Here is a 16,279-nt window from a genome sequence, read left to right as displayed (position 1 = left end):
CAAAGAGAAGGAAATTTAAAATGTAAGAAGACTGGCACAAGTGCCATGGAATGCCCACTGCTGCAGTGACTTGCAGACTATAGATGTTGATGTATGGAGTTGAGTGTTGAAGGTACATGGGCATATATTATACTACATATATATTTTTCTTTTACCTCTGGAGGTAGCAAGACTGTAGCAAGTGACAATTCAGTCTCTGCTTGACTTGCTAACTTTCAACATGAGAGAAGTTATGTGCGCAAAAAATATGTTCTATGGTTCACTCAACTTGGGGCAGAAGTACAATACTTTGTCCATAAACTGAGAAAGTGTTAAACATACTGACAGGGTTGTGAATCATGCTTGGATAGCTCAGTCAGTAGAAATTTGCCTATGACAGGCGGAGGTCCAAAGTGTGAGTCAGCCTGGCACATGGTTTTAATCTGACAGAAAGTTTCAGAATGACAGAAGATACAAATTTTTTAGTATTTTAAATATGATGGTCACATAGATCAGATAATTACCCAAAACTTCTAAGAATTTTTGTACAAGAGCTGTTTGGGTCAAATAATTACCTGTCTCAGTACAAGCGATTATTGTTTTTCAACAAAAACATTGTGAAACAATGCAAGTTATTTTCAATGCTCAGTTTAACTGATGATTGGAATTCATTCCTGATGTTCATAGTCTGTTAACCCTAAACTTTTTAAGAACGAGCGCACTTTCAGAGATTACCTTTAGCAGTTCTAACTTGATGTTTCTATTTTTTTTGCGAGTTTATCAGAGATTTATGTAGTGTCCATATTGCTACACGTAGCTATGTGAATGATATTAATACATTTATGACAAAATCCATTTCAACACATCTTATTTAGGATTGCGTCCATATTTTTTCATTCATTTAGAAATGCCTAAAACACACTTTTGTGTGCTAGAAACAACATTACATAATTTTTTTTAAAATTCCCTTAGACATGTAGACACTACTTAGTTTCTAAACTGACAAGTTACTATTTAATGACAGGCCCAGAGATGGATTGTTTGTAATGTGAAATGGTAATATATGAATGGGCTGATGCTAATGTAAGAGACATCTACAGTGCCATAACCAATAAAATCAAGGAATAGACCACAGGTGATTGACGATTAGTTGGAAACTGATGGAATCTAAAGCAAAAGGTGATGAATAAAATATGTTGTAGCAGTACACATGTGCTGTCACAATTGATATATTTGCTGCTTTGGGAAAGAGATTATGTTTCTGGTATTTTTACTGCAGGTTTTGAATGACAGCCTGCAATTTTCTACTGTCACCAAAGGTAGCTTTCAGAGAAAGAAAGAAAACTTCGACAAATTCTAACAATGCTAATTCAGCTACCTACACCCATTTTACTTGTTATACAGCAGATCAATACTCCTGATGAAATACTGTTGTGTAAACAACATGTGACACTATTCATTTTAAAATTAAGTGAATCATCTACTTTCATTTTGATGTTGTACTGGTTCATGTTTTCCTTTTCAGTTAATTACTGGCACAATTTTGCTGTCTTTGTCTTCTATACTCACCAGAACAATTTATGGATTTCATTCTTGAGTTAATAACTATTGTCACTCACTTATTCACCTCCCCAAAGCATAGCTGATAACCAGACCTTGCAGCAAATATCTAGTTTCATCTTGTCTACTGAGAGCACTAGTACAAGGTTAATGCAGAAAAAAGTCTGCCTACTTTTGAACTATCACTTGAAATGTAATTTCCTTATTACGTGAGGCTTGTCATATTTTATTTATAATTTATCTAAAAACAAAGATGATGTGACTTACCAAACGAAAGCGCTGGCACGTCGATAGACACACAAACAAACACAAACATACACACAAAATTCAAGCTTTCTATTATTTATAATAATTTTCACAACCTGGTGTCTTTCAGTGTTAAAATAATGACTACTTCCAGGGTCTAACAGTATTGCAGCCTACCGAGACAGGGCCTGGGCTCGATTCTCAGTGACCATGTCATACTTTTCTGTGGCAGAGACATCTGGTATAGTGATCACTCAGCCTCTTGGAACAAACATTAAGCTGTTTCAAGAAACAGAATGTGACACTGCTTACATGGTATTACAATGAAAGGCTTGCACCACAATGGGAGCAATTCAACTTCTACTTTTTTTTGCAGGAGCAGGCCCAATCTCTTACACAGAAGACCATGTTGTGTCTGTGTGTCAGGAAAAATCCTGACTCATTTTTCAATAAACATGCCAAATGTTTGTATCCAAATCATGTACTTCATTTTAAATGTTATTGTCAAACCCAGCAGAAGTCAAATGCAGAAACTTCTAACCAATGATAACAAGCCAGTAAAGAGAAATGGCGATACTAACTATGTAATGAACAAATGAACTACATAAGCTGAAATGCACGAGAGCAGTAGCAGTGCCACCAGTGTGAATAAAAGTATCTGTGATGCATTATTTATCTTGTGAAACAAACACTTTTTTATTTCCATGCTAATAAAAGTATGTGTAGAGTTCAATAAAACATGAAACTGCAGCTGTTCCTGACTGTTCAATAAAAAGTATGCAAGTGCTTTGATTGTCTCATTAAGGAAGGATCATTGATAGAGAACACATTTAAAAAATAAAAATGAAGAAATTATTTTAAGTTTAGGCCAATTAATCTGTATAATGAATTGTCGCTATCAAGTGTGTGACACAATGCTGCAGACTATCCCCATGTTATTCAGTTTGTACACAGAGCAAGCAGTAAAGGAAACCAAGAAGAAATTTGGAAAAGAAATTAAAATTTCAGGATGAAAAAAAAATAAAAGCTTTTAATTTTCCTGTGAGAATTATATCCCATTTTTTAAAGTCTTGGAAAGGCAGTTGAAAGGAATTGATAGTTTCCTGAAAAGATGTTGTAAGATGGACAAGAAGATAGATAAAACATGGGTAACAAACAGGAGTCACATCAGGTGATACCAAGGAACTAATTCACTATAAGTAGTGGCTGAGTTTTTCTATTTCAGCAGCAAAATAACTAACAGTGAAAAATAAAGAAGATATAAAATGCAGGCCAATAGCAAGAAAATATTTCAGAAAAGGAGAAATATGTTAATACCTACCACAAATTTGCCTTTTCTGATACTTTTTGTCTGCAACATTGCATCAAATGGAAAATGGACAATAAACAGTACAGACAAGAAGAGAACAGAAGCTTTAGTAATGCTTTGCTACAAAAGTGTGCTTGAGATTAGATGAGCAGATCGGATAACTAATAAAGAAGTACTGAATCGAGTTGGGGAGAATGGAATTTAACTTGACTGATAGGACCCACCCTGAGCCATCAAGGAATAGTTAATTTGAGGCTGGAGAGATTTGTAGAGAGATAACAATTTAGACAGAGACCATGGCTTAAGTTCAAGTGGATGAGGTTGGACAGAACTGCACAGGATAGACAAGCACGGAGAGCTGTATCAAATCGGACTTTGCACTGTTGATATCAGCAGCAGCAGCAGCTTTGTGGGAAATAAATGTGGATACATTGTTCCAATGTGTGGGTTTAGTGTTTGCAACTGTCAAGACTTAAATGTTGCACAAGTCACCAACAGATAGATAGATGGTGAATTGGTCATGATGATCCCATGTGTTTAGACTTCAGAGCACTCAGGCCTGAACAGGGACTACTGTGAGCATACTTCTGCAAAGTGCATCACTCACATATCTTGCCAAGCTCTTTGGTCTGTGGCAAACTATTGTATCTTTACAGTGGTGAAAGAACACTGGGAGCTGTAGACCGATGGAAATCAGGCATTGCGATCAGGACATAATGAATGTCCATTTCCTATTGCCACCACACCTTATTACGGGACTTTGTCTATCTAGACAGTAATGTGGACCTCAGAAGTCCATCTGCGTCTATTACTTTTTATTTAGTACCAAAGAAAGTCAGAAATTTAGGAACAAAAGATAAGTTAGTGGAGATGGAAGTGGACTTACTTAAGAACAAATAGAGCAGAAACAAAATATTTAAAATCAAGCCAAACATTTTACTACAGAGAAATCAAACATGAAGGTTATACAGGCGCTGGCTTTACTTTAAAAAGAAAATTAAACCATAGCAATCACAATACTGCTCATTCTTTAAGGTAATTTCAATTTGACCAAATGTTCTAAAACTTGCATTTAAAACATGAATAATAAAGGAGGAAAGCAAAAATACACTGAAGGGGGGAATTGCAACACCAAGGGGCTGTGCGATGTAAATAAAAGCTGGCAAGCGTGTTTCCACATCTGAAAGATGATTTCCATTCAAATTATGCTCCAGTCATATAAGAATGGAACTAGTAGCACCACTATGAGGATGCAAACCAGGTTTGCTTTAAATAAACACTGTAATTGTTGTGAATGTTAGTTACCTTTGAGATTGGACATTGTGAGTTGATGATGGTCCAGAATGCCTTTAAGGCAACATAGGTGTCATTATCAACACCTCACTGAGGTCGTGTAATAGGGCTATGAGAAGCTTGATGTTCCTTCTGCGACATTGCAGAAAGACTTGGCAGGAATGTAGCCACTGTACATGATTCCTGGCAACAATGGTCACGAGAAAGTATGGTTGCAAGAAGACAGGGCTCTGGACGATAACGTGGCACTACCGATAGGGAAGACCACTGTGTCCAGCATAAGGCTCTGTCACATCACAATCTGTCACATCAGTAGCAATCTGATTAGTAATTGGCACCGTAGTGATACAACAAACTGTTATAAATTGGTTACTTCAAGGACAGCTCAGAGTCTGATGCTCTGTAGGGTGCATTCCACTGACCTCAAACCATCGCCATTTGTGACTTCAGTGGTGTCAAGCGAGAGCTCACTGGAGGGCATGGTGGAGGCCTGTTGTGTTTTCTCATGAAAGATGGATCTACCTGGTATCAATGATGGCCATGTTAGGAAGAGGCCAGCTGAGGACCTGCAATCAACCTGTCTGTATGCTAGACACTGGACCTACACCTGGAGTTATGGTCTGGGGTGCAATTTTGTATGACAACACGAGTACTCTTGTGGGTATCCCACTCACCCTGACTGCAAATATGTATGTCAATCCAGTGATTCAACCTGTTGTGCTGCCATTCAGGAACAGCATTCGAGGGGATGTTTTTCAACATGATAACCCTCTCCCATGTACCGCTGCTGTAACCCAACATGGTCTACAGTGTGTCGACATGGCTTGGCCTCCTCAGTCACCAAATCTGTCTCCAATCAAGCACATACAGGACATCATCCGACGACAACCACAGCATCATGTATTGACCAACCAAGCACAATTGGCATGGAACTCCAGCCCACAAAGTGACATCCAGCACCTGTACAAAACAAAGCATGCATATTTGTATTCCGCAATCTGGTGGTTACACCAGTTATTAACATACCAGTGTTTCACATTTACCATGGCTTATCTCATACTTACATCAACCTGTGATCTCGCAATGCTAATCATTTAAATATGTTACTTAGATAAATGTATTCCCCAAAATTTCATTACTGTACATTAATTATTTTTTTGTGTTGTGATTTTTTTCCAACAGTGCAATTATACTGGGATATGAGGCTGTCTGATCACTCATATAAAATATAGATGAGCCAATTACCCTAATAACACAGAAACTTCTCACTAAAATGTTAGGGAACAAATTGGATATTTCACACAACCTTAAAAATCACACCACATTCCTCTCATTGTCAGTTAAAATAGATGGCAAATATGTAGTAAACCAACTATTGCCCACTAGTTTAAATATAAAACACAATCAACCAAAATGTGACACATTATGATCTGAATAGCACAAGCATTGCACATGGGAAAGTCATCTCACTGAAGCAGGAAGCCATGCATCATAGGGCTGCGTCTACACGAAGATGAGTGAGAAAAACCTCATCTCATATGGAAGGAGGTAAGCCATGGCTGATTCTGTGACTTTACTAGGTGCAGTTTATTGTCTGTCACTTTAAGCCACCCATCTTCCAATCCACGGATTGTTAATAGCACGTAGGTGTGTGTGTGTGTGTGTGTGTGTGTGTGTGTGTGTGAGAGAGAGAGAGAGAGAGAGAGAGAGAGAGAGAGAGAGAGAGAGAGAGATGCTTATTTATGTTGTAAGACATCGCAGTGTAAAAATAGATGCAGGTGTGCAGCCTCTCCTGTACCACATCAAAGAAGCTAAAATTACTCTGGACCTTGCGATAACCAAGGTAAGAAGGTCTCACTGATCTGTACATCCACAGTCTGCTTTCTGGTCCTTGCCTTCAAGTTATTTAGGTGTGGTAACACCTCATCCCCCCCCCCCCCCCCACACACACACACACGGACACACACACACGTGCGCGCGCCTGCTGAAAATTTAAAACCTGTCTTTGCAGACCATTTCTCAAACCGCTAAGTTGTAACAAGTCATTATAGCAGGGTTAGAAGAGGAACATAAAACTGAAAAATCGTCCGCAAGTAAGCAGCATTATGTTGGATTCCATGTGTTATATTACTTATGGCTGTAACAAAGAAGGTAACACTTCTCTTAATTAAAAAACTATTTGACAGCACAACACCACGCTCATGCCTAAAAAGGTGTTTACCAGCCCTGATGCAATCATTGCACAGGTTTTTACATTGGTATATTTAAATATTGGCATGAACGGCCACTGCCAAACTGTGGCCAAGAGCATAGTAGACCACCCTGTGGCACAGCATACAGCTGAACATAATCACACTCGATTTCAATGGTTGCTTCACTGCCCAAGCCATCTGGATCCTTTCCTCCACCACCAGCTTTTCTGAACTGCGCTGATGGGTGTTATTCTTACAACACATTCTATGCTTCCCATAATTATCACAGCCTCAACCTACAATAACATACTGCCCCACACCCTCCATCCAACAGTTTCCACCCTTTCCATCCTGTAATCTTCTCCCCATTCTCATCTCCAACCCTGTTTATTTGCAGCCCTCTGCCAATGCATCCACCCATCTTTCCTCGCTCCCCCCCCCTTTCCTGATGTTGTGCCTGTTGGCAAGTTCATCTCTCTCCCCACCTGTACACCACTATCCCTCCCCCTTCAAATGGCTGCATGCAACCTACGTGATGTTGCATTCTGGCCCGAAATGCTGGAGTCAGCAGTCTTGTATGCATGAGGTGTGCTTGTTTAATGTGTGTGTGTTTTTTGTACTGACGAAGGCTTTGGCCAAAAGCTTTATGTGAGTGTCTTCCATAGTCTTTCCTACACAGATAGTTGACACTTTTTTCAGTGCTGGGGCACTTTGGGCCCTTCCCTTATTCGAAGAGAGGTATCAGTGTTACTTGTCCACCAGTTGGGAAGTTGTCCTGTCCACCATAACAAATTGAAACATTTCTCGACGACTTCCTTTGACTACATTTGCAAGTTTCGAGCATGCTACATTGGGTTTGGCTGCAATGGTGCAGTATCATGACCCTCAGGCAGTGCCGAGCCCTCCTCCCACATGGAGGAAGGGCAGATGTAATACTCAAAGTTGTTCGAATCTTATTTCCAATTCAACCCTTATCCATGGTCAAATGACAATATTTCTTGTAAATATAAACAACATGTATTCCAACCGAGTCACTCAATTCCAAACAACAATGCTCTTACATTGTGGTGAAATGTCTTTAGAATGATGTCACATGGCAACAAATCACACATGATGATAATGGGGAGGACCATTAATGTGAAAGGAAAACAAAATTAAATAATGTTTCTTCAGTAAGACGCTTTGGGTATGACAGAGGTTATATGTAGGAGAAATTTTCCAACAAATGTTTCCAAGAGGATGGAAGCAGGGACAACATACAATGAAAATTTAATGAGACAGACAATGGAAAATAAGAACAGCATGTAGAAAACATGAGAAATTTATAACAAGCCATTTGATGCATGATGAAAGTTTCTAGGATGGAGATACAAGAATGATACAGAAGTGTGCAGAAGATAGACTAGGATCAATGTGTCTTTTGACCAGACAGAGGAACATCTGGTCAGATATCTGTGATAAGACAAATGATGGAAAAGTTCTATGAATATGGTATAGATCTGTGTTTCCTATTCATCGACTTCAAACAGGCCTTTGACAGCAAGAACTATACTGAGTATTGAAAGAAGTTGGTATATGCGCTAAACTCATAAGACTAATCAGAATGACAATGACACAGGCAAGAGCAAAATTAAAGACCTTTCTTTAGTAGAACAAGTGAAAGCTTTGACTTTAACAAAGGCATGAAGCAAGGTGATAGTCTCTCCACTGTGCTATTTACAATATAGCCCTGCGTAGTGAGTAAATAAAGTCAACAAAAGAGGCACCACATTTATGAGAGCTATCCGGATATGTGCATAGGCTGATGACATTGCTATAATAGGAAGAAATATCAATGCATTCCAAGAAATATGCTGGGCAGTTGATGCAGAATCATTAATAACTGGCCTCATAGTAAATGAAAACAACGAAATATATGGTAATGTCACAATGTGAGGCCAGAATAACCCCTAAAGACCTAAAAATCAATGGGAACTGCTTCAAAGGAGTGTCCTCTTTTAATTACTTGGGAGCCCTAATATCAAATGATAACAGTATTGGAAGGGCTGTAAGTGAAAGAATATAAGCAGGAAACAAAGCTTACTCTGCAAATATGCAACTTTTCAGAAATAGCTTAGCTACAACAAAAACAAAACTACTAATATATAACTCCCTAGTCCGCCCAGTTATCACATACAGGTTAGAGGCATGGATGTTGACATAACATGATCAAAACGCAAAGAGAGGAAGAAGACTGTAGAATACATTTCAATGCCAAATTACAAGTATTAATACATTAATCCTAGTTAGGGACATAAAATCTGTGAAATCACAGCAGACACAATGGTTAGGACAAGTGGAGGGGACAGCAGAAGATAGAATTCCAAAGAAAATAATGAATGTACTATACATTCAGCTAGGTGAAAATGGAGACCATGAAGAAGATGGATTGACGATGACAATATAATAGTGTCTCTCTCCAGTATGGAAGTCCAGGGGTGGAAAAGTTTGGCAAACAAACGAGAAATGCAGAGGAAAATTGTTGAAGAAGCCAAGGCTCAACAAGGGCTATAGCAGTACCAAAGAAGAAGATACAAGAACTTAGAAAAATATTTACAAAATATCTACACTATAATGCAGTTTCCCAATATTGGAAAACAATGTATCTATTACAAAAACGGAAATAACAAAAAAGTAGATCTATTGGATTAATCGCAGTGTTACATACCATTCTGCCTACTCGCAATCAAATGATAACTTTTCAACCTAAGCTTCACCTCTGCAATAAACAGGATATTCTCTAGAACCATGACAAACCACATGGGATTTTATTCAAGCAAAGGAAAAAGCTGCCTGCAGAAATGGATATTGCACAACAAACCATTTACAACTTATAAATGAAATTATAGAACAGAGTAATGAGGACGTATACTATCAGTTTGTTTTTGTCCACAAGCAACAAATTTTGAGAAGATTTATCACTCATTTTCAACACGATATGTACTGATATATTTGACAAAAAACTGTAGACCTATTGAACTCTAGCTGATGAGCCAGAACGTTATGAGCACCTACTTAATGTTGTGCTACTCTACCTCTGGAGTGCAATACAAGAGTGATTCTGTGTGACATGGATTCAACAAGTCCTTGGTGGGTTTCCAGAGCTATGTTGCACCAAAATTTTATGCACACTTCATGCAATTCCCAAAAAATAGTGGTTTGTGGATGTGGAACTGGTGCTTAATAGCATCCCAGATGAGTTCCATTGGGTTCAGATTGACGGAATTTGGTGCCCAAGTGATCAATATGAGTTCATCATCATCCTCTGTAAACTGCTGTGCCATGGTCTAATATCGATGATCTCATTCCCACTGCAATCAGAACCAGTAATATTGGTGAGTCAGCATGGGAACAAGTACGAACTGGCTGTTGCAGTGCCATGTGCTCGATAATGTGTGACGAATAGTGTGCTCTGAAACACATATTCCTGCTCTAGCATTGTACTTTGTTATCAGACCAGCACCCATTGTGCTTTACAGCAAGGATATAGGGGGGGGGGGGGGGGGCATCTGACCTGCACATTCTGTGATAAGGAGTGGATGTCCAACACCTTATCGCCTACTCATAGTTTCACCAGCCATCAACCATGTCCTTTATTGCTCAAGACAACAGTACAGAAGTAGCCTACCAGCTTTGGCGTTTCTGAGACTCTCATTACCTGTCACTTACTTCAGTGCATTTCCCCATTTGCAACCCATATTGTAATTAGAATGATTCTGTAGTCATCTCCGCTCCACTTACATGTTTTCCGTATCATGTCTAGTGCCCACAAGGTGGCCTTCATCTCATGGTGGTCAGTGATCATGGAGATGAGACACTGGTGGAAAGTAAAGTTGTGAGGAGGTGGCCATGAGTTGTACTTTGACAGCTCAGCCAGCATATCACTTGCCTGTGAAAGGCAAAGGTCCAAGTTTTGAATCCTAGTCTAGCATGCAGTTTTAGTCAGCCAGGAAGTTTCAGCAATCCCAATGTTTCATCTCATCAGAGTATATTAGTATACTGACAAACACATACATAATGCTACAGTCTGCATTAGGCATCATCAGGATAGTGAGAATTTCAGAATTTAAAGAGGTACGAAAAAGGGAAAAAAAGGTAATGTCATTGTTCTGTTTGCCTCTAGTGCACACAAACTTGTGCAGAGAATGAAAGAGCTTGTGTAAATGGCCTTAAAAATAATTATAACATGTTTAAAGAAAGTCACAAAACCGGTTGATGAGCTTTTGTAAGAAAATTATGATGTTAAAAAAAATAGATATGTAGGCCTATATCCAGAGGGTCAGTGAATAAGATGGTGTTTGGGACATGCAACCAGGTGAATGGATGGTAGATTCACCAAAGCTGTTTTTTACTGGATTCCACAAAGTAAGGAAAGACTGAGGCAATGACTTCACAGAATGTGGACAGATGGCATAAGAAAATATTGATAAGCAACAGAGATTTGGGTGTATTCGAGGTAATTTTAAGATGACTATTTCCACCAGTGGATATCAAGCAGGTAGTAATGAACTTGAACCAAGAAGCATGACAGAGTTCCAATAGTAGTGCTAAAAATAACTGTATCAATAAAAAAGTCAAATCAGTTTCAGCTGAGCAAGTGTGGGAGTTCATGTTGCAGAACTCGACAATGGCCATCTACTCACTCGAATTTTGACTCACACCATAACAAAGTAGGCTAGATCATGTTGCACATAATGTTTATTAAACATTAACACTCATTCTCTCCTTTTTATAATATTTTGAAGTGATTATTATAAGATTATTTTTAAAAATGTGAGCATCTCAAATATTTTACCTCAAAGTTGTCAATCTAACAATGAAAGAAGTGTCATCCCCCCCCCCCCCCCCACACACATACACACACGCACCCACCCTCACAAACTGCAATAAAATACAGCAACATACATGAACACACTAATTAGATTGAAGATTGGAGAAAGAGGCTTCATGTTAACAGTGCCTCCTGAGAAAACTTAAGTTAATCACTTCATGGAATACATGACAAATGCTTAGTCTCATGAAGAAAACAACAAACTGTATTAAATATAACATCTATTAAATATCTGTGCAAATAGGACTATTAGTGCCAATGTTCTGTACTAGTGGACACCAACTAAGCTGCAGGGCATAGACACCAGCTATTACAAACAGGAGCAAGTAGCACATTTTGTCCTACTCAATGTGATTATTAAATACTTCACAAATATAAATAGAACTGTAACAGTGGCCACCGCACACAAGGAAAAACAAAACTACTTGCTACACGATGATTCATTTGGCCATCCTACTCTACCATAGTTGCTGAGAGATGTGAAGAAAATCAAGATTCATTAAACTTATCAATTAACACACTTGTAGTGTAGACAATTCACCCTGTCAATAAATTTTCAGGGATTACTTTCACCTGTTCTGAAGTTCTATGGTAGAAATGAACAGAAAGAATTAACACATTAGTCATAGATTGATGACAACGAGGATCTCAGTTGTACCACATCATCAAACATTTATTATTTATACTATATACATTTCGCACTGCAACTTTCGATTGCAATGCATAGAAACAACATGTCTGCACTACTTCGATCACATGCTACAATGAAGAGTGACATCATTTCTCTGGTTCTTCAGTTTTTTGCTTCATTTCAAGCTCCTTGTCAAGTCTTTCTTTGGCTCTAACAACTTTCGACTGTATATAAAACGATCCACCCTTGCTCTTGTCGTTCACCCTAAATAGATGCTCGTATTGTTTTTTGATTTGTTCTGGATCCAGCTTGTCGACGTTCAATATTTGCTGAGCCTCCTCCAACGTGATTCCACTTTTCGCATTGGCTGCAGCACGACTGGTACCTTGTTGACCGCCGCCTCCTCTTCGCGCTGCTTCTTGACTAGCTGCGAATTCCTGTCGTAACGCCCTGGCGAAAGCTCTTCCTATTACTTGTGTTCCGAGTATCACAATTTGAGCAATGTATTTTGCCATCACTCTTCCACACTGCTACGAACTTACGCTATTTCCCTTTTCTGAGTACTTGCACATTGCTCACTGTTACTGAAATTTTGTCAGAGATAACATGTGTACTGTGTAATGATATTCGTAAACAAAACACTTGCGCTTCTTCACAGTCACAAAGTATCTGAATTTAGTCAACCAGTGAGCTTCTCAAGGTAGAGATCATAAGGTAAAGACAGTGACGAAGCTCTCTGATACGCAAGTTGTTACCATAGACCATTAAGGTCCATGGTTGTTACCGTTTGACAGCTGGAGCGAAAGTAGAGCTCCAAGCCGTGAGAAAGCAGACAGTCTAATGTGTCGTAACGATAATGTTTCTTTTAATTATTTTTTACTTAATGCTCGGTTTACATTAGCAAGTTATCGCAGCAATTTACTTGCGTGGAGGAACTTGCAGCGCGATTTGAGAGTGTAAATATATCACCAAGTCGACTTGCGACCGTCGCAATTTATTGCGGAAGTGACTTGCTGGACGTTTTCCGCTTCCAGTGTGAACACCACGCAAGAAGTATCTGCAAGTAACTTGCAGGTTTTAGGATTTAGTTCTATTTCCTGCAAGTAGGAAGAGCAAGTTATAGTATGTCGTCTGCATAACACTCATATTTAACATTTTACTTAATGTGTGGCTTAATTTTATGCAAGCATCTTACGTATTATATGCAAACAAATTTCAGAAATGAAGGAGAAACGGGAATGGATGAAGCAGGATACAGAACATTTTATTGAAGCCGTGGAGAGCTACCACAAAATATGGAACGTGCATAACCGAGGCTTTAAGGATAGACTGAAGAAGATGAATGCATTAAATGAAATCTTGTCTATATTCGACTCATCTGTGAAAGAAGTACAGAGACAGTAGCATAACTTGAAGACACAAGCCCCTTTACCACCTGCATCCACTCGCTTGTTGTTTCAGGAGTCTAGAAAAAGACAATGTGTAATTATTACATGTTCTATTTAATTAGCTTGACACTTTCCATTTTAAGAGCAATAGAAAAAAAAAACATTTTTATAAGCATATCATTCTGTAAAATGCAGTTTATTTCATAAAAATTTAATTTCATTGTTGTGTTTTCACATACCTTCAAATAATTTTTCCCTTTTCAAGATGTTAAAAATGGCTCTACATACATCGGGTACGATCAGAGCAATCGTGCTGACGAGAATATGAAACAAGTACATTAGGGACTTGTATGAGTCTCCTACAAAGAAGAGATTTGAAAATTCAAACTTTTTTTGGTTGTATGTTTCACATAAATAAATGAAATGGCTATTTTATTCGTAGCTCACCGATAGCTATAAATCGTAGAGTGACTAGCAAACGTTCCTTTGCTGAAATAGCAATACGGAAGTTTGTGTCTCGTTTTGATATGACGAGCGCTATTAACATCAACAAATATTCCAGATCATTTGAGGACATTCTGCAAAATATTTCAAAAGTATCCATGCTCTCGATACTAAGTTCTTGCAAAGGGTTATTATAGGCACCATTTTGCGATCTTCTCATTATCTACTCTTTATCTTTTTCACGTTTTGCATTAAAATTACAAGAGCTGCAGCATACCTCACTTGCCTACTTGTCAATTTACATTTCGGCTGACACTCATAGTGGTACTGAAAGCATATGTAAACAGTATCAGCAAGTTGTTGACGCAAGTTCCTTGCCAAAGAACTCGCGGAAGAATCTTGCTTAATTCTTGCGCTGCTGTGTAAACACAGCTGCAAGCGGCTAGCAATAACTTGCAGCAATAACTTCTGCAAGCGACTTGCTAATGTAAACCCAGCTTAACTAACAGTTGTTATATTTTTGGGGTCTAGTGAAGCAGGGGATAAAACCTTTCGGCTTTGACCAATGACGTCATACGCTACTCATCTTCACTTTCAGCCATAGATAAAAAAACAGTTCTGTCTTCCGGATAAGCGGAATTAAAATAATTGAACCCAATTTTAAAAGAGATCGCTACATATTGCTCAAAATATTCTTCGTGTGCATTTATTTAAATAATTGATTGTTTGCAATTCATTCTGTACTTAATTTCATTCTTAGTGATATTGAGGTAATTTGGACTATTAGTTTCTTATTTTAGGACAATTTTTAGCAACTCATTTTCGTTTGTAGGTATGGATTTATCTGTTCCGATGAACCTGGATCATTTGAGAGAGGCTATGGGTGTAGACATGTTGGCCACGATTTGTTTTTTACAAATGTGTAGTCTCGTTGCCGATTATGTTCGATGTCGTGAGTGCGGCGAACATATACGCCTCACAAGTTTATCTCGTCGCCGTACTCACGACTTACTCGTATGGCGCTGCAGCAAAGATCGGTCGTGGTGGTCCATTAGACGAGGGACGTGGTTCGAAAAATCTAAGCTCGCCTTGAGAGACTTTATGAAAATCACGTACTGTCGGTGTTTGAGATATCCTGTGTGGCTATGTGTCAATGAATGTCGTGTGAGTAAGCATACAGTTGTGGATTGGTACCAGTACATGAAATATAGAGGGCTGTTGGGGTGGCCGTGTGTTATGGTCGAAATGGACGAGTCGCATTTTGGCAAAAGGAAGTACAACAGGGGGGAACCTCTGGTGGGGTTATGGGTTTGGAGGGCTGTAGTTTCAGGTCAAGAGTGTGACGATGTAGTGTTTAAAGTAGTACCCTGTCTTATGAAGGAAGTTTTAGTCAGCTTAATTGAAGATCACATTGCAGAGGGTTCCATTGTAATTTCAGATGTTTTTTCTTCATATAGGGATTTAGGGGAAACGGATTATCAGCATTTGGTGGTTAATCACAATATTGAGTTCAGATCATTGTCCACAGGGGCTTACACAAAGATTTTTTTTCTTTTACTGCATTTGACTATTTTGACGTATTTCATTGCTGTATTTCACCATTACATATGTTTTCGTGTACTCCTGTATGTAATAAAAATTTCGCAGCTGTCGTTCTTCTTTCGTTTCCCAGCACTAGTATCATCAGGACTTTGTAGAATCTGTACTATCAAAATTGGAGGCGAAATGGCCAACACAACCAAAAGTTGTATCCTGTTCTTCAGTTGACTTTTACACTGACACTATCTATTCGAAAAGAACGCCATAGGTAACATTGATGATTTTTACCTATACATGTGAAATGGAGAGAACGATACAAATGTTGTGTATAGCTATATAGCTCAACTAAACAGTAGGATTATTGTCATTGCTGTGATCAAAACTATAACTTTCAGTCGATACCATTAGCACTGAAGGTGAATAAAAAACTCTACCCTATAGTGAAATACACGATACAAACTGTATGTGTGTCGTCTTATTGCCTCTTCGCATAGTTCAACTGAGGTACAGGCTGCAAATGTAACGTACATCCATTTCCATGTTTTCGTTAGCAGTGTACTTACATATAGGTCAACGGAAGTATGGGATACAAATATTATGTATGTAGATCCTTCTACCACCGGTAGTACTACTATCTACGTAAGAACAGACTATTAGTGGTAGCGGCGGCGAAAGAAACAACACATGTAAAATTTGTATCCCGTGCTTCCGTTGACCTATATAGTTCAACTGAACAACAGGATATTAATGCTAATGAAAACTAAGAAATCGATGTACACTAAACTTGTATCCTGTACTGCAGTTAAACAATACAGTTCGAATGAGGTT

The 16,279-nt window shown here is 38.6% G+C and overlaps 1 protein-coding gene across 1 annotated transcript; it reads right to left on the bottom strand.

The window, feature by feature from the left end:
• Window positions 1-12,226: 12,226 nt before the first annotated feature.
• LOC124775140 (mitochondrial import inner membrane translocase subunit tim16-B-like) lies at window positions 12,227-12,595 on the bottom strand. The gene has a single exon (XM_047249983.1). The coding sequence runs from the start codon at window positions 12,593-12,595 to the stop codon at window positions 12,227-12,229; it is 369 nt and encodes a 122-aa protein (XP_047105939.1).
• Window positions 12,596-16,279: the final 3,684 nt, after the last annotated feature.

Source organism: Schistocerca piceifrons, chromosome 1 (assembly GCF_021461385.2).
Source record: "Schistocerca piceifrons isolate TAMUIC-IGC-003096 chromosome 1, iqSchPice1.1, whole genome shotgun sequence".
Lineage (NCBI taxonomy): Eukaryota > Metazoa > Arthropoda > Insecta > Orthoptera > Acrididae > Schistocerca > Schistocerca piceifrons.
The sequence above is the reverse complement of the archived record's forward strand: the minus strand, read 5'-3'. Positions and strand labels throughout refer to the sequence as shown.

Excerpts from the sequence above, each read along its gene's own strand:
- LOC124775140 (XM_047249983.1), bottom strand. The coding sequence starts at position 12,595 with ATGGCAAAATACATTGCTCAAATTGTGATACTCGGAACACAAGTAATA.